The sequence below is a fragment of the Ambystoma mexicanum genome, chromosome 7q, assembly GCF_040938575.1.
Source record: "Ambystoma mexicanum isolate Mex_15411 chromosome 7q, UKY_AmexF1_1, whole genome shotgun sequence".
Lineage (NCBI taxonomy): Eukaryota > Metazoa > Chordata > Amphibia > Caudata > Ambystomatidae > Ambystoma > Ambystoma mexicanum.
Window position 1 is genome coordinate 988,379,741 of NC_090941.1, and position 18,005 is coordinate 988,397,745.

At 44.9% G+C, this 18,005-nt stretch overlaps 1 protein-coding gene across 1 annotated transcript in view; it reads left to right on the plus strand.

Annotated features, from left to right (window-relative positions):
* Positions 1-18,005, plus strand: part of PLEKHB1 (pleckstrin homology domain containing B1) — a 199,141-nt gene that overhangs the window by 127,549 nt on the left and 53,587 nt on the right. The window contains exon 5 of the mRNA XM_069640121.1: positions 17,400-17,502. Within this exon, the coding sequence (XP_069496222.1) occupies positions 17,400-17,502 (103 nt within the window). The remainder of the gene's footprint in view (positions 1-17,399; positions 17,503-18,005) is intronic.

Below are 18,005 nucleotides of genomic sequence, written 5' to 3' on the forward strand. Positions count from 1 at the left end.
AGAGGGCAGTAGTCCACTTCCAGATGTTTCTGTGGGGAAAGCCCTTCACTTTGAACACTGACCCCAAGCTTTTAGTTAATGTGCTAAAACTATGTGAAGTATTCTCAGAGACTGGAGAGATTGGCAGCCAAGCCTCAGCCATATCTGTATGAAATGTGGTATTTGCCAGGTGAAGCGAATGTCTAGGAGGATTTCCTGTCAAGACATCTTCTAGCAGGTGTACAGAGTGACAGTGATGAAGAGTGTGATATTGCCTGGGTCGATTATTGCTCTTTTGCTTTTCAAGACACATAGTGGTGGAATGAGAAAGATGTGGACGATCCCGCCTGGGCGTCGGAGTGTGAGAGTGATGATGCCTTCAAAAAAGTGCAAGATTTCTGACCTAAGGGGTGACCTGCCAAGAAAACTTTGCTGCCAGAACTCCAAGACTAAATTGCAGTGGTTATCATGATCCCGTTACACATTAGAGTGGGAGTTATTGGTCGGTGGCTATCCGCTATTATGCAAGGTGGCTACATGTTGCGTGCATGCCAGAGATCTCCACAGAGCACATTATTGAAGCCTTGGAAGTGTGGTTCAAATTGGAAGTTCTGTCTGCGTCTTTAGTGACGGATCAGGGTGTCCAATTTATTTAAAGGGAAATGAAAGAATTCTTAGTGAACAGAGGTATTATTCACTCTTGCACATTGCTCTATAACGACCACAAGCAAATATCCTGTGTGAGCGCTTCAAGAGGGTCCTCAAGGATAAGCTGGGCCAGGATGCTACAAAGGGTATTAGTAGGTTACCGGCTTACTCTGCATGCCTTCACTGGCCACACTCCATTGGAACTACTGAGAGAAAGACTACCCAGCTCAGAGATTGTTCTTCTGTGTCTTAGGCATAAAGGTAAAAAGTTCCAGTTCTCCAGGGCTAGTATCAGATGCATGCAAGAACGCGTCCCAGTGCATGAAACGTCATGTGGATGTGAGGAGCGGTCCAAGCATAGGCAAGTTTACAGTCCGGGAGGTTAAGCTTCTGCAGAAGGTAAGGAAAGACTTAACGTAATACTCACTAGCAAAGAAAGTGGTTGTATTGTCTGGAACATGTGTGAAATTGGAAGATACTTCCAGTTGGAATACGTCCAGAGTAGTTCAAGTGCTTCCCTGCCTGGAGCGAAGTGGTAATGCACATGTACAATCTCCTCTTTCTAATATGTCATAATTATGATGTGCATACACAATTGGCACTTGCAAGTCAGGAAAAACGTTTGTGAATCTGCCTCGATTCCGAATCGAACCCCTCTGTTGCAGGAATGAACCGTATTCTTTAGGGTTACGTGGGGTGCATTTAAAGGCCCCAAACAGAAGCCCCTTTCACCTGAACAGCAGCATTTAAACACTGCAACCAAAAACGGGCCTGCTTTGCTTTTATTTCACATGAATGACAAGAAGTTATACACTGCAACCAACAACGGCCGTGCTTTATTTTTATTTCACATGAGGGGCAGGAATTTCAACACTACAACCAAAAACGGCTTTTGCTTTCCCTCTCACATGAACAGCAGCCCTTTAAACACTGCAAACCAAAAACGGCCTGGCTTTTTCTCTTTGTTCATGTCAAATTAAAGAACCATGGGGAAAAGGGGCATACCCATCATCATCTATGGACAAACAGCAAATGTAAATTCACCCAAGAAGGAGAAATCAAAGAATCCTGTGACCTACCAGACAGGATTTTAAACATTAAAAGCAAAAATGGCATGCACATATGTGAAAAGAAAAATGTCTTTAAAAAGCCACAGTGAAAAAAGATAGCATTGCCCACACAGAAAATGTCAGGGAAATATGATGTGGGGGGTGACCAAAGTAAATATATATTATGTTTCAACCCACAAAACTCCAGTCGCCTTTGAATTGAAGAGACACTTACTGCAGGAAAAACAAGTTCGGGCTGAGGCAGGAACTTCATAATGACAAAGCCCACTTCCCTCTGGATATCAAACATATCCTATAACAATCGTGCAATAAAATGTGATTTAAATGAGGGTGTCATAATTCCCTGTTCTGCAAACATGAAGGCAGGAGCCCAGAGATTTCAGAGAAGGCAAAGGGTGGCTGAAGCATGACCAGGAAGTGTGAGCCCTTCCTGCAACCACTTCAAAGAGCAAACTGCCAATTTCAAAGGGACTCATAAAAATGTATGGTCACAGGCTGAGTCCAGAGGAAGACAGATGGCTGTGGAGGATGAAGTGGCCCTCCCACAGGTGGAACAAGACACTCCCAATTGACATTAAAAGACTGATTTCATTTTAGGCATTTTTCGCACGAAATCAGAATGAGGATTCATTTTGTTTTATGCAATTCTTTCATGTAATTTACAGCCAGTTTTAAATATATAAATTGCATTTACCTAGGACTTTGGGGACTGAAATGGCCAGTTAGACTAGCTTTCTGGCTGATTTGAACAGGTGACAAATGACAGTTGGTGAAAAGATTGACATTGAAATTAGGAACATGCTTGATCATTTGCAGATTCATAACTGTTGTACCTTTTATGAAAAAAACAAAAATGTGCCAAAGGGCCATGCTACATCGTACGGAGTTGGCGATTGGCTTACCTAATTCCTCATGACCAGCTAAAACTGCATATCTGTTTCATATGGCAGTGGCTTGTATAATTATGAAGTTATGAGACATAACTGGTTTTTGCCAAAAAGTGGTAATGAGAACAAAGGAAGGTAATACTTGCAAACAGACAGATGGTGCTCTCCTCCCCTGAACCAGTCCTGACAGGGGGCAGAAAGAGGGATGGTAACTGTCCAATCTGAGCAGCATAGATAATTACAGGGTACTCCACCTAGATTGTAAAGTTAGTGATGTCATTTTTGCTATATAAGGGGGCTGTACTAGGACTCACGAGAGACACACAAAAACCGGGGAGACAGGAGAAGCAGGACAGAGAGAAGGCTGCTGAACCTTACCCTCTTTTAGAGTGCAGTGACCATACCCTTGCCCTATCTATCCAGAGTGTCCTGAGGTCCAGCTGGCTTTCCTGAATCCTAAACCAAGGTTTGCTTTGTAAGTAGCCTAACCCCAGCCATAAATTGCATAAGCCCTTCATTTTTGTAGTAGTACATTTAATCCAATACACCATTGAAAACCCCAAATTGCCAGTGTAATCCAGTCATCTCCCCATAGAAGAATCTCTGGTTTGCTTCTGTATGTTAGCATATCTCCTTTGAAAAACCTCTCAGTTGTCTGTGTAAATCCTTAGTATATTTTTTTAAGTAAATAAATTAATTCCCTCATTGAAATTCACGGTTCAAGATTGTTGAAATTCAAAATCAACCATCTTGTTCCTGATGTTTGTATTTAATTGTTATAGTCATTAAAGTGTTGCCTCAAAAGAATTAGTCTCCTTGTAACTGAAAACCGAGAATTTGTCAGTCTATTGTGTGCATTACCAAACAAATTCCTATTTGCATTTGTCCTATTAAATCCAAACTGTTGTTCCCATTGTGAGCAATCCCTTTGCCTAGTAGTCTACCTGTTATGTGCCTCTGTTCTTCTCATTGAAACCCGATTTTCATAGTGTAAGCTAAACCCCTTCCCTGAGCTGCCTGTCATTGCAACCCCCAGTGTAAACGAATTGCCATTTGGCACTGTATTTTCGCTTTGCATTTGCTTCCTCCCAAAACCGATTTTCCCACTTCATTTCTATTTTTGCACTGGTGTGCTGATTAGTATTCTCTAAACTTTGCCTATCTCCTAAATGTAAGCAATACGAATTTTCTTCTATTTTGTCCCCTAACAGTTGTGAGTAATAATGAAAATCCAATTCTGCCATTTTGCTCCAAAACGAGTTTTCCCTTTCTTTGCTGGCTTCCCATCTTGTGGTGGTGGGCTGTACCCTAAATACGATTTTCCTCTCTATTCCTACTCCTTGCCACTGCCTTCCATTTAAAGGAATCAAGTTTAGCTGATGTTTGGGGGTGAGTGTTGCAGGGGGATTGCTAAACTGTGGCGCTATCACTTTGTGTGGAATTATTTTCCTGTTTTGTCATTAAAACAAAAGCGAGTGTACAGTCTATTTCAGCCTGATTGTATTTTCCTGTTTTTCTTTATAACAAAAGAGAGTGTAACAGCACATTTCCACTTGGTTGCTCTAGATAGGATATTGCATTTTTGTTGCCACAATTTTGGTGGCTGCTGTAGTTTTATTATTTTCCTTTTTCATTAAATAATAAATAAATGTCTTATTGATCCACACCCGCCTGGTTCCTAGTCCATTGTGACACAGGGTGTTTGTCGAGGTTGGGTGCGCGACGGGTTGGAGGCCTACTCAAAAAGAATCCATAGTAAAATTAAAGATAAAAAGCGTGTTATTGTGCGCCACCTTCATTGTGGGGGAAGGAGTTCCGTAGCTGGCGTGTGCCGTGCAATATCCCGTGACAGTTAGAAGTGTGGTCATTAAATCATGTCACGACTTAAGTGTGCGACTAATGTGTCTCGTGCCTAGCACTTTAGAGCAGCTAAGAGAAAACTGAATTTCTCTCAGAGTTCCTTTCCATGGATCTTCTTACGTCTGCGCAATAATGAACAATTCTGCTCGATTCCTAAAGTCGCGTAAAGAAAATAGGGTCACAAGTTCTGAACCATTTTCTAATCGTTTCCAGACTAATATTTAAATAGATTTGTTTAAGTGTCTTTGTGTTTGAAAACTCTGTGGCTTCTCAAACTTTGACCAGCCTACATTGCATTGATTTGAATCTCTTAACATAAGGCATTTAGTAATTCATTAACTAGAGCTTTGATTGGGAGTTCCCATTATAATCTAACTGTTACTAAAGCAAGACTTCCAACTCACATAGTGGATGCATTTTTCTGTGTGAGGAAATACATGCCTTCTCCTGGCGCAGTGGGATGGTCATTGCTGACCCTTTTGTATAAAGGTTTTAAAAGAACATGACAGATATGTGGACTGCTGCTGTATTGTGTGCATTCCTCTCTCTGATATCTCTCGTATTTCACGATGATGGGCCTTTAAAGGGGCTGCCATAGTGAAATGTGCTCGCCGCGCCCACATTGATGGCGGGAGCCTCTGAGGCATGAGTGTCCGTCGCCCATAGCAAACACTCAGCTATGCAAGTGGGCCAGCCAGCTCATCATTTCCCTGGGGCATGGCCCTCGGATACATGTGCACATCACCTGTGTGAATACAGTGCCCAGCACATGGATGTAGGACACCCTCTGTGCATCTCTCACTTCTGTGTTTCTTTGTAAATCAGACCCTAAATATTCTAAACTCTTCTGCTCCATGTGACTCCAATATCTGCCTTTTAAGCGCATCACAAGTTGCTGTTTAGGGATATAGAAAACTCTGCTACCTTATATTGTAATTTGCCAATTTCTAAATTATTGTTTTCCCTCTTCTCTCAGACACTGCCTTCTCTTTTTTAGCATTATTTTCAGAAATGACCATTAAATCTGGGCCCATCAATAACTTATGAGAATGGGGTCCCTTATCGCTGGTGTTTCACATTCTTTCTGCGTGATCAGATGCTGTTCATGCCCATGTATTGTGTTGTCCCTCATGGTTCGATACTCTCACCCACTACATACAACCTTTGTGAGATCTGGTGTTGGGGTTGGGCTTTGGGGTACACTGTACTCCAATGACACTCAGGTGAATGTCTTAATGCCATCGATGATAACTCTCAAACTAAAGCCCTCCAAGATTGAATTTCTTTTGATATCCTCCGCCTCCTCTTCCCGGTCACCAGGGCTCAAGTCCAAGGTACACGCGGGTGGATGGAGTCCCCCCACTTTTTTCAGAAGACCCCCACTATTTTCAGAGGGCACATTGATATGCTAATTTCTGGTGACACCATATTTATTTGTTATTTTAATGAGACCCCCACTTTTATTTAGGACTTGATGCCTGCCAGTCATCTTTACAAGGGCGGCTCATCTACTCTTTTCTCTCAGTATCACTCCTACCCTGGTGTCCTCAGCCAAATGTCTGGTCTTTACTCCTAACTCCAACTTGAACTTTAAATCTTATAATTCTCGTCTTTCACGTGCTTGTTTATTCAGCTGTCACTTCTTCATAAAATTAAAGCTTTTATTCTTCCCTCAAGCTTCCAAAACACAGCCCAGGCCTTAGTTCTTTTTTGTCTGGGCAGTGTTAATGCTGTCTTTATGGTCCTTCCTGCTCCCACCTTGGCCCCTCTGAGTACAGTATTTACATTCTGCCGCCCGTTTACTCTCAGGCCTTCGGGCACATTTCTCCTCTGTGTGTCGTTTTGCCCTAGCTCCCCGCTCACTCTGGCCCTGGCTCCCCGTTCACTCTCGCCCCGGCTCCCCGTTCACTCTCGCCCTGGCTCCCTGTTCACTCTCGCCCTGGCACCCCGTTCACTCTCACCCTGGCTCCCTGTTCACTCTCGCCCCGGCTCCTCGTTCACTCTCACCCTGGCTCCCTGTTCAGTCTCGCCCCGGCTCTCCGTTCACTCTCACCCTGGCTCTGTAACGCTCACCTGAATCCCTCGGAGGCGCAGGTCTGGGCTGGGGGTTCTCGGAGTCTTCTAGGGTCACACGCAGGCCTCGAATGCCACCCTGGAAAGGCCCTTTCCTCACTGAGATCTTGATCTGAAGGGTGAGGTGTCTGCATTTATGAGAGCAAGGGGTTAATATGGATACTTAAGCCTGACTGGGCAAGCTGCCTCCCCTTCCTGGTACTTCCCAAGTAGTTCGTAGGCTAAATGTGCTCACCTTATGTAGGTGAAAGCGGAGCTCTCCATCCTGCGTCTGTGCAGGGGCGCCGAAGCCAGTTACTTCACTGATTAATTGTCCAGCCTCTTGGTTGCAGAGGATGAAGATTTGGAGCTAGGCCGTTGTTAGCAGCACGAACGGCGGTTGCTTGAATATGGAGGTCCGGAGAGCGATGGAATGGCGAAGGTATTGCAGGCAAGTAAGTAGAAAATGTCAATTCGAAGTTAAAAGCACTTCTTAATGTCTCTTTTCCTTTTTCAAGTCGCAGAAGCAGCTGGGTAGAAAAATGGATGTCGAGGAATGCGCCGAGGAGTGAGAAAGATGAGCGCTGCCCAAAACACGTGCGTATAGATGGAGTTTTGTATTTCTTAATGATGTCCTTTTGTTTTGCAGATGCGAGTAGCAGCGTCGGCGGAGGCGAGAAGAATGCAGCGCAGGTAAGGAAAGTTTCTCGGAGGTTTACTAACCAATGTCTTTGCTTCCACAGGGTGCCGGAAAAAATGGAAAGCTGCAGCCCGTGGCTTGAGAAGCACCGATGGACTGGGTAAGTGCTGCGCTGGTTTTTATCTCGTGCTAACCTGGTGTTCTTTTCCCTTTTCAGATGCTGCTGAAGACGAAGATGGTATTTCAGAAGGTAAGATTGCGGATTTCTCTTCCCCAGATGCAGAAGTTGAAGATTCTCTGGAGCTGACATGGTGAGCGTCCTGCTGCTATTGCAGAATAACGCGAAGCACGTTGCTCTGATCGGGCGTGGTTTAAATAGCTTACTGGAGTGCTTAGGTGTCTCCTTCCACAGCAGCCTCGCCCAGGTAAGAAGTCCCAGCTTCCAGAATAGTTCCAGTATCCAGTCCCAGGGAGTGGTGCTGGCCACACCCAGAAGGTAAAGTAGTTCCAGCCATGGATGGATGAGGATTTCATCCTGCAGGTGAGTGAGCAGCATGGTCTGCAGCAGGTAGGTCCACCCAAGCACCATTCCTTACATCATGAGCCCGGCACGTCCTGTGCCGGGACTGGGTCCCCTTATGAGCCTGGCGCCACTGGCGCCAGGACAAGGTCCATAAGGCCCCTATGGGAGCCGATGGGTGCCTGGAAATGAAGTTGTGACCCAGCTTCCGAGGCAGTTGGGCTAAACCTGACTCCTTGGAGGCTGCGGTCATGACAGCACCCCCCCCCTCAAGGCCCCTCCCAAGCTTGTCTTTTCCGGAGGTTTTGGCTTGTTGGGAAAAGCCCAATGAAATTTTCGGACTAGACGAGGTGCATGTACATATTCTGAGGGTTCCCAAGATCTCTCCTGGGGTCGATATCCCTTCCAATCAATCAGGTAGTATAGTTTTGATTTGGAAATTTTGGAGTCCAAGATGTCTCGAATTTCAAATTCGGATTCTCCGTCAACTTGGATTGGCTCAGGAGGTTTAGTCAAACGGGTTCCGGGTTGTACAGGTTTCAGGAGAGAAACATGGAAGACAGGATGTATCTTCATTCGAGTAGGTAATTCTAGTTTGACAGCCACTGGGTTAATCACGGCCGTGATCGAGTAGGGTCCTAAATATCTTGGGTTGAAGGTGCGTGGCCCTTTTAAAGATAAATATTTAGTGGACAGCCAGACTTGATCTCCTTTTTGATATTGAGGAGCCTCTTTTCGATATTGGTCTGCTCCTTTTTTGTATGATTCTTTAGCTCGTTGAAGATGAGCTGTGGCTTCTTTAAATGCTTGAGTTATCGTTGAATGCAGATGGTCAACAGCAGGTGTTCCGAGAGCTTGAGGTGGGTCCAGATTTGAGGTTCGAGGATGACTTCCATACAGCAGGAAAAAAGGGGTTTTTCCTGTCCCAGAATGGATTGAATTATTGTAAGCGTATTCAGCAATCCAAAGGACATCCTTCCAAGTACCCTCGGATTGATGCAACATGCAGCGCAGATATTGTTCTAAAGTTTGGTTAGTTCTCTCAGTCTGCCCGTCGGTTTGAGGGTGATGGCTGGTGGAAAGTCGTACATCAATTTGTGCTAAACGACAACAACTCCGCCAAAAATGGGAAATAAATTGGCTCCCTCGGTCAGAGATTAGTACTGAAGGGAAACCGTGCAACCGGACAATGTTTTCAAGAAATTCTCGGGCTAGAATGGAAGCAGTAGGTAAACCCTTCAGTGGGATAAAATGAGCCATTTTTGAAAAAAGGTCCACGATCACTAGAATTGTGTTGTATCCGGAGCAAGGGGGTAAATCCGTGATAAAATCCATCGAGAGCGTGTGCCAAGGGCCTGGTGGAATGTCTATTGGACGTAGTAATCCTGCTGGTTTTTCCTTCTGACTCTTGTTTTGTGCGCAGATACCACAAGAAGCCACAAACTCTTTAACATCTTTCCTCCAAGATGGCCACCAAAAATGCCTTTTAATTTTCTCTGAGGTTTTGGCAACTCCAGGATGTCCTTCCATTAGAGAATCATGGTAGCAGGTGATGACCTGTTTTTGTAAGTCAGCGCAGGGTAAGAATAGTCTTCCTTGGAAATACAATAGGTTCTGATCTATTGTAAAATCCTTTCCTTTCAATTGCCAATTCGATGAATCTTCGGGAGTTATGAGTTGATTGACCCTTGCTTTAATCTCTTCGAGGGATAATGTGTTGATTGCTCCTAGTATCTTTTGTTCAGGAATTATTGGCACCGGCTCCGGATTAGCTGTAAGTTCGTCTACCCCTATCCGGGAAAGGGCGTCTGCTTTTCCGTTCCTAACGCCTGGTCGATATGTGATTACAAAATCGAATTCCGCGAAGAATAAAGCCCAGCGTAGTTGCCTCGAAGATTGAGCTTTAGCTGACTTCAGGTACTGGAGGTTACGGTGATCCGTGATTACAGTTACTGTGTGCCGGGCTCCCAAAAGATAATGCCGCCAGGCCTTAAAGGCGGACTTAATTGCCAAGAGTTCTTTGTCCGTAATTGTGTAGTTGATCTCAGGAGCCGAAAATTTGCGAGACCAAAAGGCTACAGGGTGTAACTGGTGCGTTTCGGGGTCTCTTTGTGACAGCACCGCCCCCATTGCAAGACTGGAAGCGTCTGTCTCGACGATGTAGGGAAGTTCTGGACGGGGATGTCTTAAGACTGGAGCAGAGATAAATTTGGCTTTTAATTCTTGGAAGGCTTGTTCGGCTTCTGGAGTCCACTCGAATTTTTTATTCTTTTTCAGAAGAGCCGTGATAGGTTGGACTACCCGAGAGAATTCAGGAATGAACCTTCGGTAAAAATTAGCGAAGCCCAGCATGCTCTGTACACCTTTCACGGAAGTTGGGGAAGGCCATTTGGTGATAGCATCCACTTTTCTTGAGTCCATGTGAACTCCGTTGGGTGATAAGATGAACCCTAAAAATTCCACTTCCTTTGCGTGAAAGGTGCACTTCTCCAGTTTAGCAAACAAGCGGTGTTGGCGAAGTCTCTGTAAAACCGCTGTGACGTGTCTACGATGATCAGTCTCTGAGGCTGAGTATACCAGGATGTCGTCAATATAAACGACTACGCACACATCAATAAGTTCTCTGAGGACATCATTCATGAAAAACTGGAAAGCGGCCGGTGCGTTACATAGTCCGAAGGGCATTACTTGATACTCAAATAATCCATATTTAGTGCGAAAGGCCGTCTTCCATTCGTCGCCCTCCTTAATGCGTACCAAATGGTAAGCTCCTCTGAGGTCTAACTTTGTGTATATGCAGGCGCCTTTTACCTGGTCCAATAATTCAGGAATCAAGGGCAACGGGTATCGGTTTTTGATCTGGTTCAGGGCGCGATAATCGATACAAGTTCTTAGGTCACCTTCCTTTTTCGGGACGAAGAACAAAGCTGAGGAAGCCGGGGATTTCAAGGGGCGGATGAATCCGTTAGCCAAGTACTGGTCCAAGTATTGCCTGAGATGGAGGTTTTCTGGTTCAGTGAGGGCATATATTCTACTGCACGGAGGGGTGGACCCAGGTATTAGGTCTATCTGGCAGTCGTATGACCGATGCGGAGGCAGGGTGTTGGCTTGATCTTTCTGAAAGACGTCGCTGAACTCTTGGTATTGCAGAGGTAATCGGGGGTCCTCGGAAGTGATGGCTGCTAGCTTGATTTCGGGCTGAGGATAACAGGTTGAAGCGCATTCTGGAAACCGAATTACCTTGGCTCGCCAGTCTATTTGAGGATTGTGCTTTTCCAACCAAGGCATTCCCAGAATCACCTGAAACTGCGGGGCCTTGATCACATCAAACACGATCTTCTCCCGATGTCCGTCTTGACATAACAACGTTACCTCCATGGTGGTATGAGAAACTGGTCCGGAAGCTATTTCAGTACCATCCACTGTAGTGATTATGTCCTTTACCGTCTTGGGACGTAGGGGAAGATCCATCCTGGTAGCCAAGTCTTGGTCCACATAATTACCGATTGCTCCGCTATCAATGTATACTTTGATAGCATGCATGCGATCAGGTCTATTGGGACTTATGAGGACCATAGGCATTACCAAATGCGAGGTCAAGGAACTGGTTTTAACGCTCGGCAAGCGGACCTCTACGCTTGTCGGGCGAGGTCGTTTCCCGATTCCAGTTTCTCAGCATTTTTATCAGAAGTTCCTACGGTCTTCTTGACCGGTTTCACTGAGCAATCACGAAGGAAATGTCCAGAATTCCCACAGTATAGGCACAGCTGTAATTGCCTTCTTCTTTCCCGTTCTTTCTGAGTTAATGGTCCTTTTACTACTCCTATTTGCATTGGTTCCACGGAGTCATTCCCTTTAGCGGAGCTCTGAGGTCTTGTAAGTACCCGAGTTTCAAATCTGGATCGATCGGTCTTCCTGTTCTGTAGCCGATGATCTAATTGGACAACTAGGTCGATATAATCTGAACAGTCTTGCGGCGGATTAACCACCTGTGCTAAAACGTCTTTAAGTTCCCCACGTAGACCTCTGTAGAAGAGCGTGATTCTCTTATCTTCAGGCCACCTGGTCTCAACCACCAGTCTATTAAAGGACGCTATGTAAGCCAGGAGATCCTGATTACCTTGTCTGAGTGACAGGAGTTCATTGTCCAAGGCCTGCCCCTGTGAATGTCTTGCAAACAACTTTTCCATACTGGTCTGAAAGTCTTGAAAGTTATAGAGGAGCGGGTCATCCTGTGTCACGAGAGGAATGGACCAATCTGCAGCACTACCGCTAAGATAGGAAAGTACAAACGCTACCTTGGCTTGGTCCGTTGGGAATGCGGCGGGTCTACACAGAAAGTGCAAGCGGCATTGATTGATGAATACTGCATATCGCTTTGGATCACCAGAAAAACGTTCGGGCGGGGCCAAAGGCACATTCCCTGGCAGATTAATTTGCACCGGATTACTTGAGGTTGTAGGAGTGCCGCCCCCTCCATAGGGAGGCAGTGGCGTCTGTCCCGCTTGAGCCTGTAGCAACTGTCTGGCCAGATCATCCGTCCGTTCCTTGGCAATGATCAACTCCCTTCGTAAAGCGTTTGTTTCTTGGCGAGATGCGTGTACTTCTGCCCTTAGTTCCCCAAGCAATTGAGCCAGTTGATCTGTGTCCGAGGTTTCCATTGCGCCTGGGTGGGAAAATTGCGGTAGGCTTCGCGTTCTGTAACGCTCACCTGAATCCCTCTGAGGCGCAGGTCTGGGCTGGGGGTTCTCAGAGTCTTCTAGGGTCACGCGCAGGCCTCGAATGCCACCCTGGAAAGGCCCTTTCCTCACTGAGATCTTGATCTGAAGGGTGAGGTGTCTGCAATTATGAGAGCAAGGGGTTAATATGGATACTTAAGCCTGACTGGGCAAGCTGCCTCCCCTTCCTGGTACTTCCCAAGTAGTTCGTAGGCTAAATGTGCTCACCTTATGTAGGTGAAAGCGGAGCTCTCCATCCTGCGTCTGTGCAGGGGCGCCGAAGCCAGTTACTTCACTGGTTAATTGTCCAGCCTCTTGGTTGCAGAGGATGAAGATTTGGAGCTAGGCCGTTGTTAGCAGCACGAACGGCGGTTGCTTGAATATGGAGGTCCGGAGAGCGATGGAATGGCGAAGGTATTGCAGGCAAGTAAGTAGAAAATGTCAATTCGAAGTTAAAAGCACTTCTTAATGTCTCTTTTCCTTTTTCAAGTCGCAGAAGCAGCTGGGTAGAAAAATGGATGTCGAGGAATGCGCCGAGGAGTGAGAAAGATGAGCGCTGCCCAAAACACGTGCGTATAGATGGAGTTTTGTATTTCTTAATGATGTCCTTTTGTTTTGCAGATGCGAGTAGCAGCGTCGGCGGAGGCGAGAAGAATGCAGTGCAGGTAAGGAAAGTTTCTCGGAGGTTTACTAACCAATGTCTTTGCTTCCACAGGGTGCCGGAAAAAATGGAAAGCTGCAGCCCGTGGCTTGAGAAGCACCGATGGACTGGGTAAGTGCTGCGCTGGTTTTTATCTCGTGCTAACCTGGTGTTCTTTTCCCTTTTCAGATGCTGCTGAAGACGAAGATGGTATTTCAGAAGGTAAGATTGCGGATTTCTCTTCCCCAGATGCAGAAGTTGAAGATTCTCTGGAGCTGACACGGTGAGCGTCCTGCTGCTATTGCAGAATAACGCGAAGCACGTTGCTCTGATCGGGCGTGGTTTAAATAGCTTACTGGAGTGCTTAGGTGTCTCCTTCCACAGCAGCCTCGCCCAGGTAAGAAGTCCCAGCTTCCAGAATAGTTCCAGTATCCAGTCCCAGGGAGTGGTGCTGGCCACACCCAGAAGGTAAAGTAGTTCCAGCCATGGATGGATGAGGATTTCATCCTGCAGGTGAGTGAGCAGCATGGTCTGCAGCAGGTAGGTCCACCCAAGCACCATTCCTTACATCATGAGCCCGGCACGTCCTGTGCCGGGACTGGGTCCCCTTATGAGCCTGGCGCCACTGGCGCCAGGACAAGGTCCATAAGGCCCCTAAGGGAGCCGATGGGTGCCTGGAAATGAAGTTGTGACCCAGCTTCCGAGGCAGTTGGGCTAAACCTGACTCCTTGGAGGCTGCGGTCATGACAGGCTCCCTGTTCACTCTTGCCCCGGCTCCCCGTTCACTCTCGCCCTGGCTCCCCGTTCACTCTCGCTCACTTTTCAAGATTTGGTGCATCATTTATAAGGTCCTGGTTTTGGACTAACCATCTTACCTTGCCATGAAGTTGTTCATTTGCCAGGGTTCAGGATGTACCTACGTCTTAATAATCCCGATTTTAAGCCATCACATTTATTCAGCACAAGCCTTCTCAGCAGCTTCCCCCCACAAGTTTGAAATGCCCTCTCTCCTTTTATTCACCTATTTATCATCCTGCTTGCATTTGCGAAGCCCCAGAAAACGTATTTATTTCAGCTTGCTTAGGCTTAACAGCGTATTGTTCTTTTATTGCGTAGTTTGTTTCATCTTATTTTACTTTGTGCTTTGTATATGTTCATTTGTATGTGATGCAACCCTAAAGCAAAAAAAAAGGCACAAACTTCACTACATTGCAACAACAAAACAAACCACACATAGCTTTGCACAACAGCACTCGGCTGCTACCGACCGGAAAGCACCCCCAAGCTCAGCAAACGGTGTTAACCGAACTGATGCTGCCAACAGCACATCACTGCTCTCTTGCACTTATCCCGCTCGTTGTGACAACAAAGAGGAACTCCAAATACCCCGGGAACAAAATGGAGTAGAAGACTGGAATAGAACAAGAGCGTGTTCCCATGTAAATAATATTAAACAACTCAGTGAAAGGCTGCCAGCAATTACTCAAATGGTAGCTGTCACGAATAAATCATATAATTTAGTAAAGAAATTATTATATAACACCTAACATACTTTGCTTGTGCAGTATATATTGTTATTGACACAACAAAGACATAGTATTGCAAACAAAAGTGTAATTGTTGATAGGGGTGTCCAGTCATAATCTCGAAAACAAAATGTCGAATTTTTTTTATTTTTTATTTACATGTTTTTTGGGGATTCCGGTGGTGAAAAAAGGGGGTAAAACATAAAAAAGGGGTCTTGGGGGGGAACCCCCCCATTTCGAATAAAAATCAACAAAAAAAAAAGAAATTCGACATTTTTGTTTTTGACTTTATTTTTTCGACATTATGACTTTCGACATATTTGTATTCGAGATTATGACTATAAACCTGTACACAGAAAAAGCTAATTATAGAGCTTGTGTAAACGGTTTTTAATTACATCATTGCTTCTTAATGAAAATAATGAAAAATTTCACACAAAAAGTTGACAAATATATACAGAACTTACAACATCTTGGTAATACACGAATACATTTAACTCTGAAAAGGAAAATACACAGAGAAGCTGAATATAACAAATCACGCTCAGTATGACAGCAGCCTTGGTCTGTCTATGAGGCTAAATGTGCTGAGTAGGTCACGCATCAGACTATTGCTAACTGTCCCGAGCTCATCTAAGGCTAGTATCTTTGGCCTTTTTATGTGGCAAAATGACCCCAAAATGTAGTAAAAGGCTGAGTAAATTTGAATTACGGAACAAATGACAGTGAAATTTTGAACGTATTCAAGTTTATCATAAAGCTGAAAAAATGTGCATAAGACTGAAGTAATTATCCTGCGCGTTCCCACTGTCTCAACCCCCACCCACTTTCCTTTTCAGAGCCGCCAGAGCGCCAGGGGACCGCTCCGGTGGTGATAGTGCGCGGTACAAATTTCCTTCAAAATTAACATGTATGCTTTCATGATGCTATTTTCTGTATTTGCTGGTTGTACGGTGCCCGCTGCCTTTGGGCTAGGTTGCACTTTTTAAGATTTTGTTAAAATAGTGCGGGTGATAGCAGTGGCGATTCTGCCTCCGTCTGTTATTTTTGATTCAGTGCTGCTTCTTTTCAGGCATACGTGGATTCTGCATTGTTAAATTCACAATCTAAAAAGCCACGAAGGGCGTGGAGGGAGGATAGCTCAGGGGCAACACGTTTGTCTTTGAAGCAAAACAGGACAGAGGTTCGAATCCCGGTCCCTGCACTTAGAGCGGGGGTTAGAAACGATAAATTAATTAAGAAGGGTTGAGCATTTCCTGATGCCATGACCCGTTCCAAAATACTGTTTACATTCTGCAGCAACATTCACTATATGGCATCTTTAAGTGGAAGCATCATGCTGACATATGTTTTGGGTTTTATAATCCGTGACCCTTCCTGGGACCCAAAAGGGCACATAGGGGTACCATAAAATGAATATGGAAGGATCGAATATTGACCAGGTCGCCCTCTTCCTACCCCCCTTGATGGTGACATTGTATGATGTTAGGCGGTCTCATATAAAGTCTTATCAAGCCCAAGTCATGGTTGAAAGTAATATGGTTGCACACAATAGGTGGTCCCACTATTCCAATAGCTGTTGCTGCAGCGCTCTATAAACACATGAAACCTATGCAGGCGGATGCCCGGGCCTGGGGGGCTTGATTAATCACTGTTTGATGACGCCACTCTGACATGGACGCTGCTCTGAATTACGTTTCACCTCTGATCTCAGAAACATGTGAAGATTTTAATTACATGCTGCCTTGAATTATTCATTAGTCGTTAGCTTTTTACTGCTGCTTTTGACGCTCCGAATTTGTCGCCACGAATAAAATCTATAAAAGAGCGATGATTATTTCAAGGACTTTTCATTATTCTTAATTGCTCTGTGAGTTGAATATACCTATGTGAGGTGTGTGTGTGTGTGTATATTCACGCTCCTCTAACATTTATAGGAGTAATCATCGTAATATAGCAGACAACTTCCATCCTATTTTCAACCTCACGCACTTCAGGAAAGTCATGATACGATATGATTGGTTATTTATAACACACTTAATACCCAGAGGATCGTACCTGTGTTGCTCTGCGTCGTCTTGCTTCCCAGGCGAGCACGTTGCCCCTGAGCTATCCTCCCAAAACATGGAAATTATGACCGCAAAAAACAACTGCAAGCCGGATCAACTCTTCTAGAAACGATTGAAACCTGGTTGTTCACCCGGCAGCTTGTACATTTAACTTAACGGAGTCTTCGCACCCTGAATTTAGTTTGGTGGGTTGTATAGCAGTCTGCAAATACCCCAAACGCAAGCTCAAACTGCACTTAAATGGACACCAGCCCTCAGTCAATAGGTTTGGCTCCTAGTCCAGAGGCCCTTTCTTGAGTGTTGAACAGTTGCACACAGGCCTAATAACTGATATGCATGTGGTCACTATTATTATTGGTGGTTTATATCCCACTACATTTCAGACTCATCCAGCTTCTAAGCACCGGTACCGGGGATTGAACCTATGTTGGCATCTGAAAACTAGTCCTCTTATCTATCCACTAACATACAAACTCTTCGGGTTAAAACACTACATGAACAGCTATAACATGGACCCATAATTAACTGTCTTTTTCCTCATCCCCTTGGTCTGAAATTATACCTTCTTCTTCTTTACCCAACTGAAGACCATCAAATGCGCCTCGGTCCATAACTAATGGTGGGCAATTATCTCATGATAATGCCTGCTTACAAAGTTTATAAGGCTGACTCTAAGTGAGCACTGACGATTGAGTTAGGGGTGTATACAACACAGGAATGTCAGTCCTCTTGAACATGAGAGAGCTGCATTACTAACCTACATTTTTCTGCCATTCCCCCTTCCGTCCAGGTCTGCGTGTACGACCCCTACGACGATTACTACCAGGCCGTTCCAATCGATGCGTATCATGCAGTTTACGTAAACCAAGGACCCTGTGGAAACCATTACAGAGGTACATCTACTGCTTCTAACGTTTGAGATTATAGAAATGTGTACTAAATGCTCACGAATAATTTTTTTTGATATAAAGAATCGCAATCTTGTTTCAAGTCAGATTTGCTGAGACGTTCTATTGGATATTTATTGGAAACTTTCCTTGGCCAATACATAGTTATTGGACATCTGCTCGTATGCAGGTTGCATTTACCAAAGATGACCAAGAATCAGATGTGTTTATCCCTGTTGAATGTTGCTTTGTACTAGTAAGACAGACCCCGTTATGTAAGTGTACAAACAAGTACACCAGACATCTCATCTGCTTCTATGTTATTCCCCTGAGCAGAGACATGTGTACACGTGCCACCTTTGGGGGGGTGGGAGGGGTTATAATTGAATGATAGTTTTATCCAATGTATGTTATGTTGCTTAGCTTTTATACTGCAGGAGTGCTTTCCATTTGAGAATGAAAACCCAGATTACTTCCCGGGGAGTTTTACAATTGGTTTTTGGTCCATT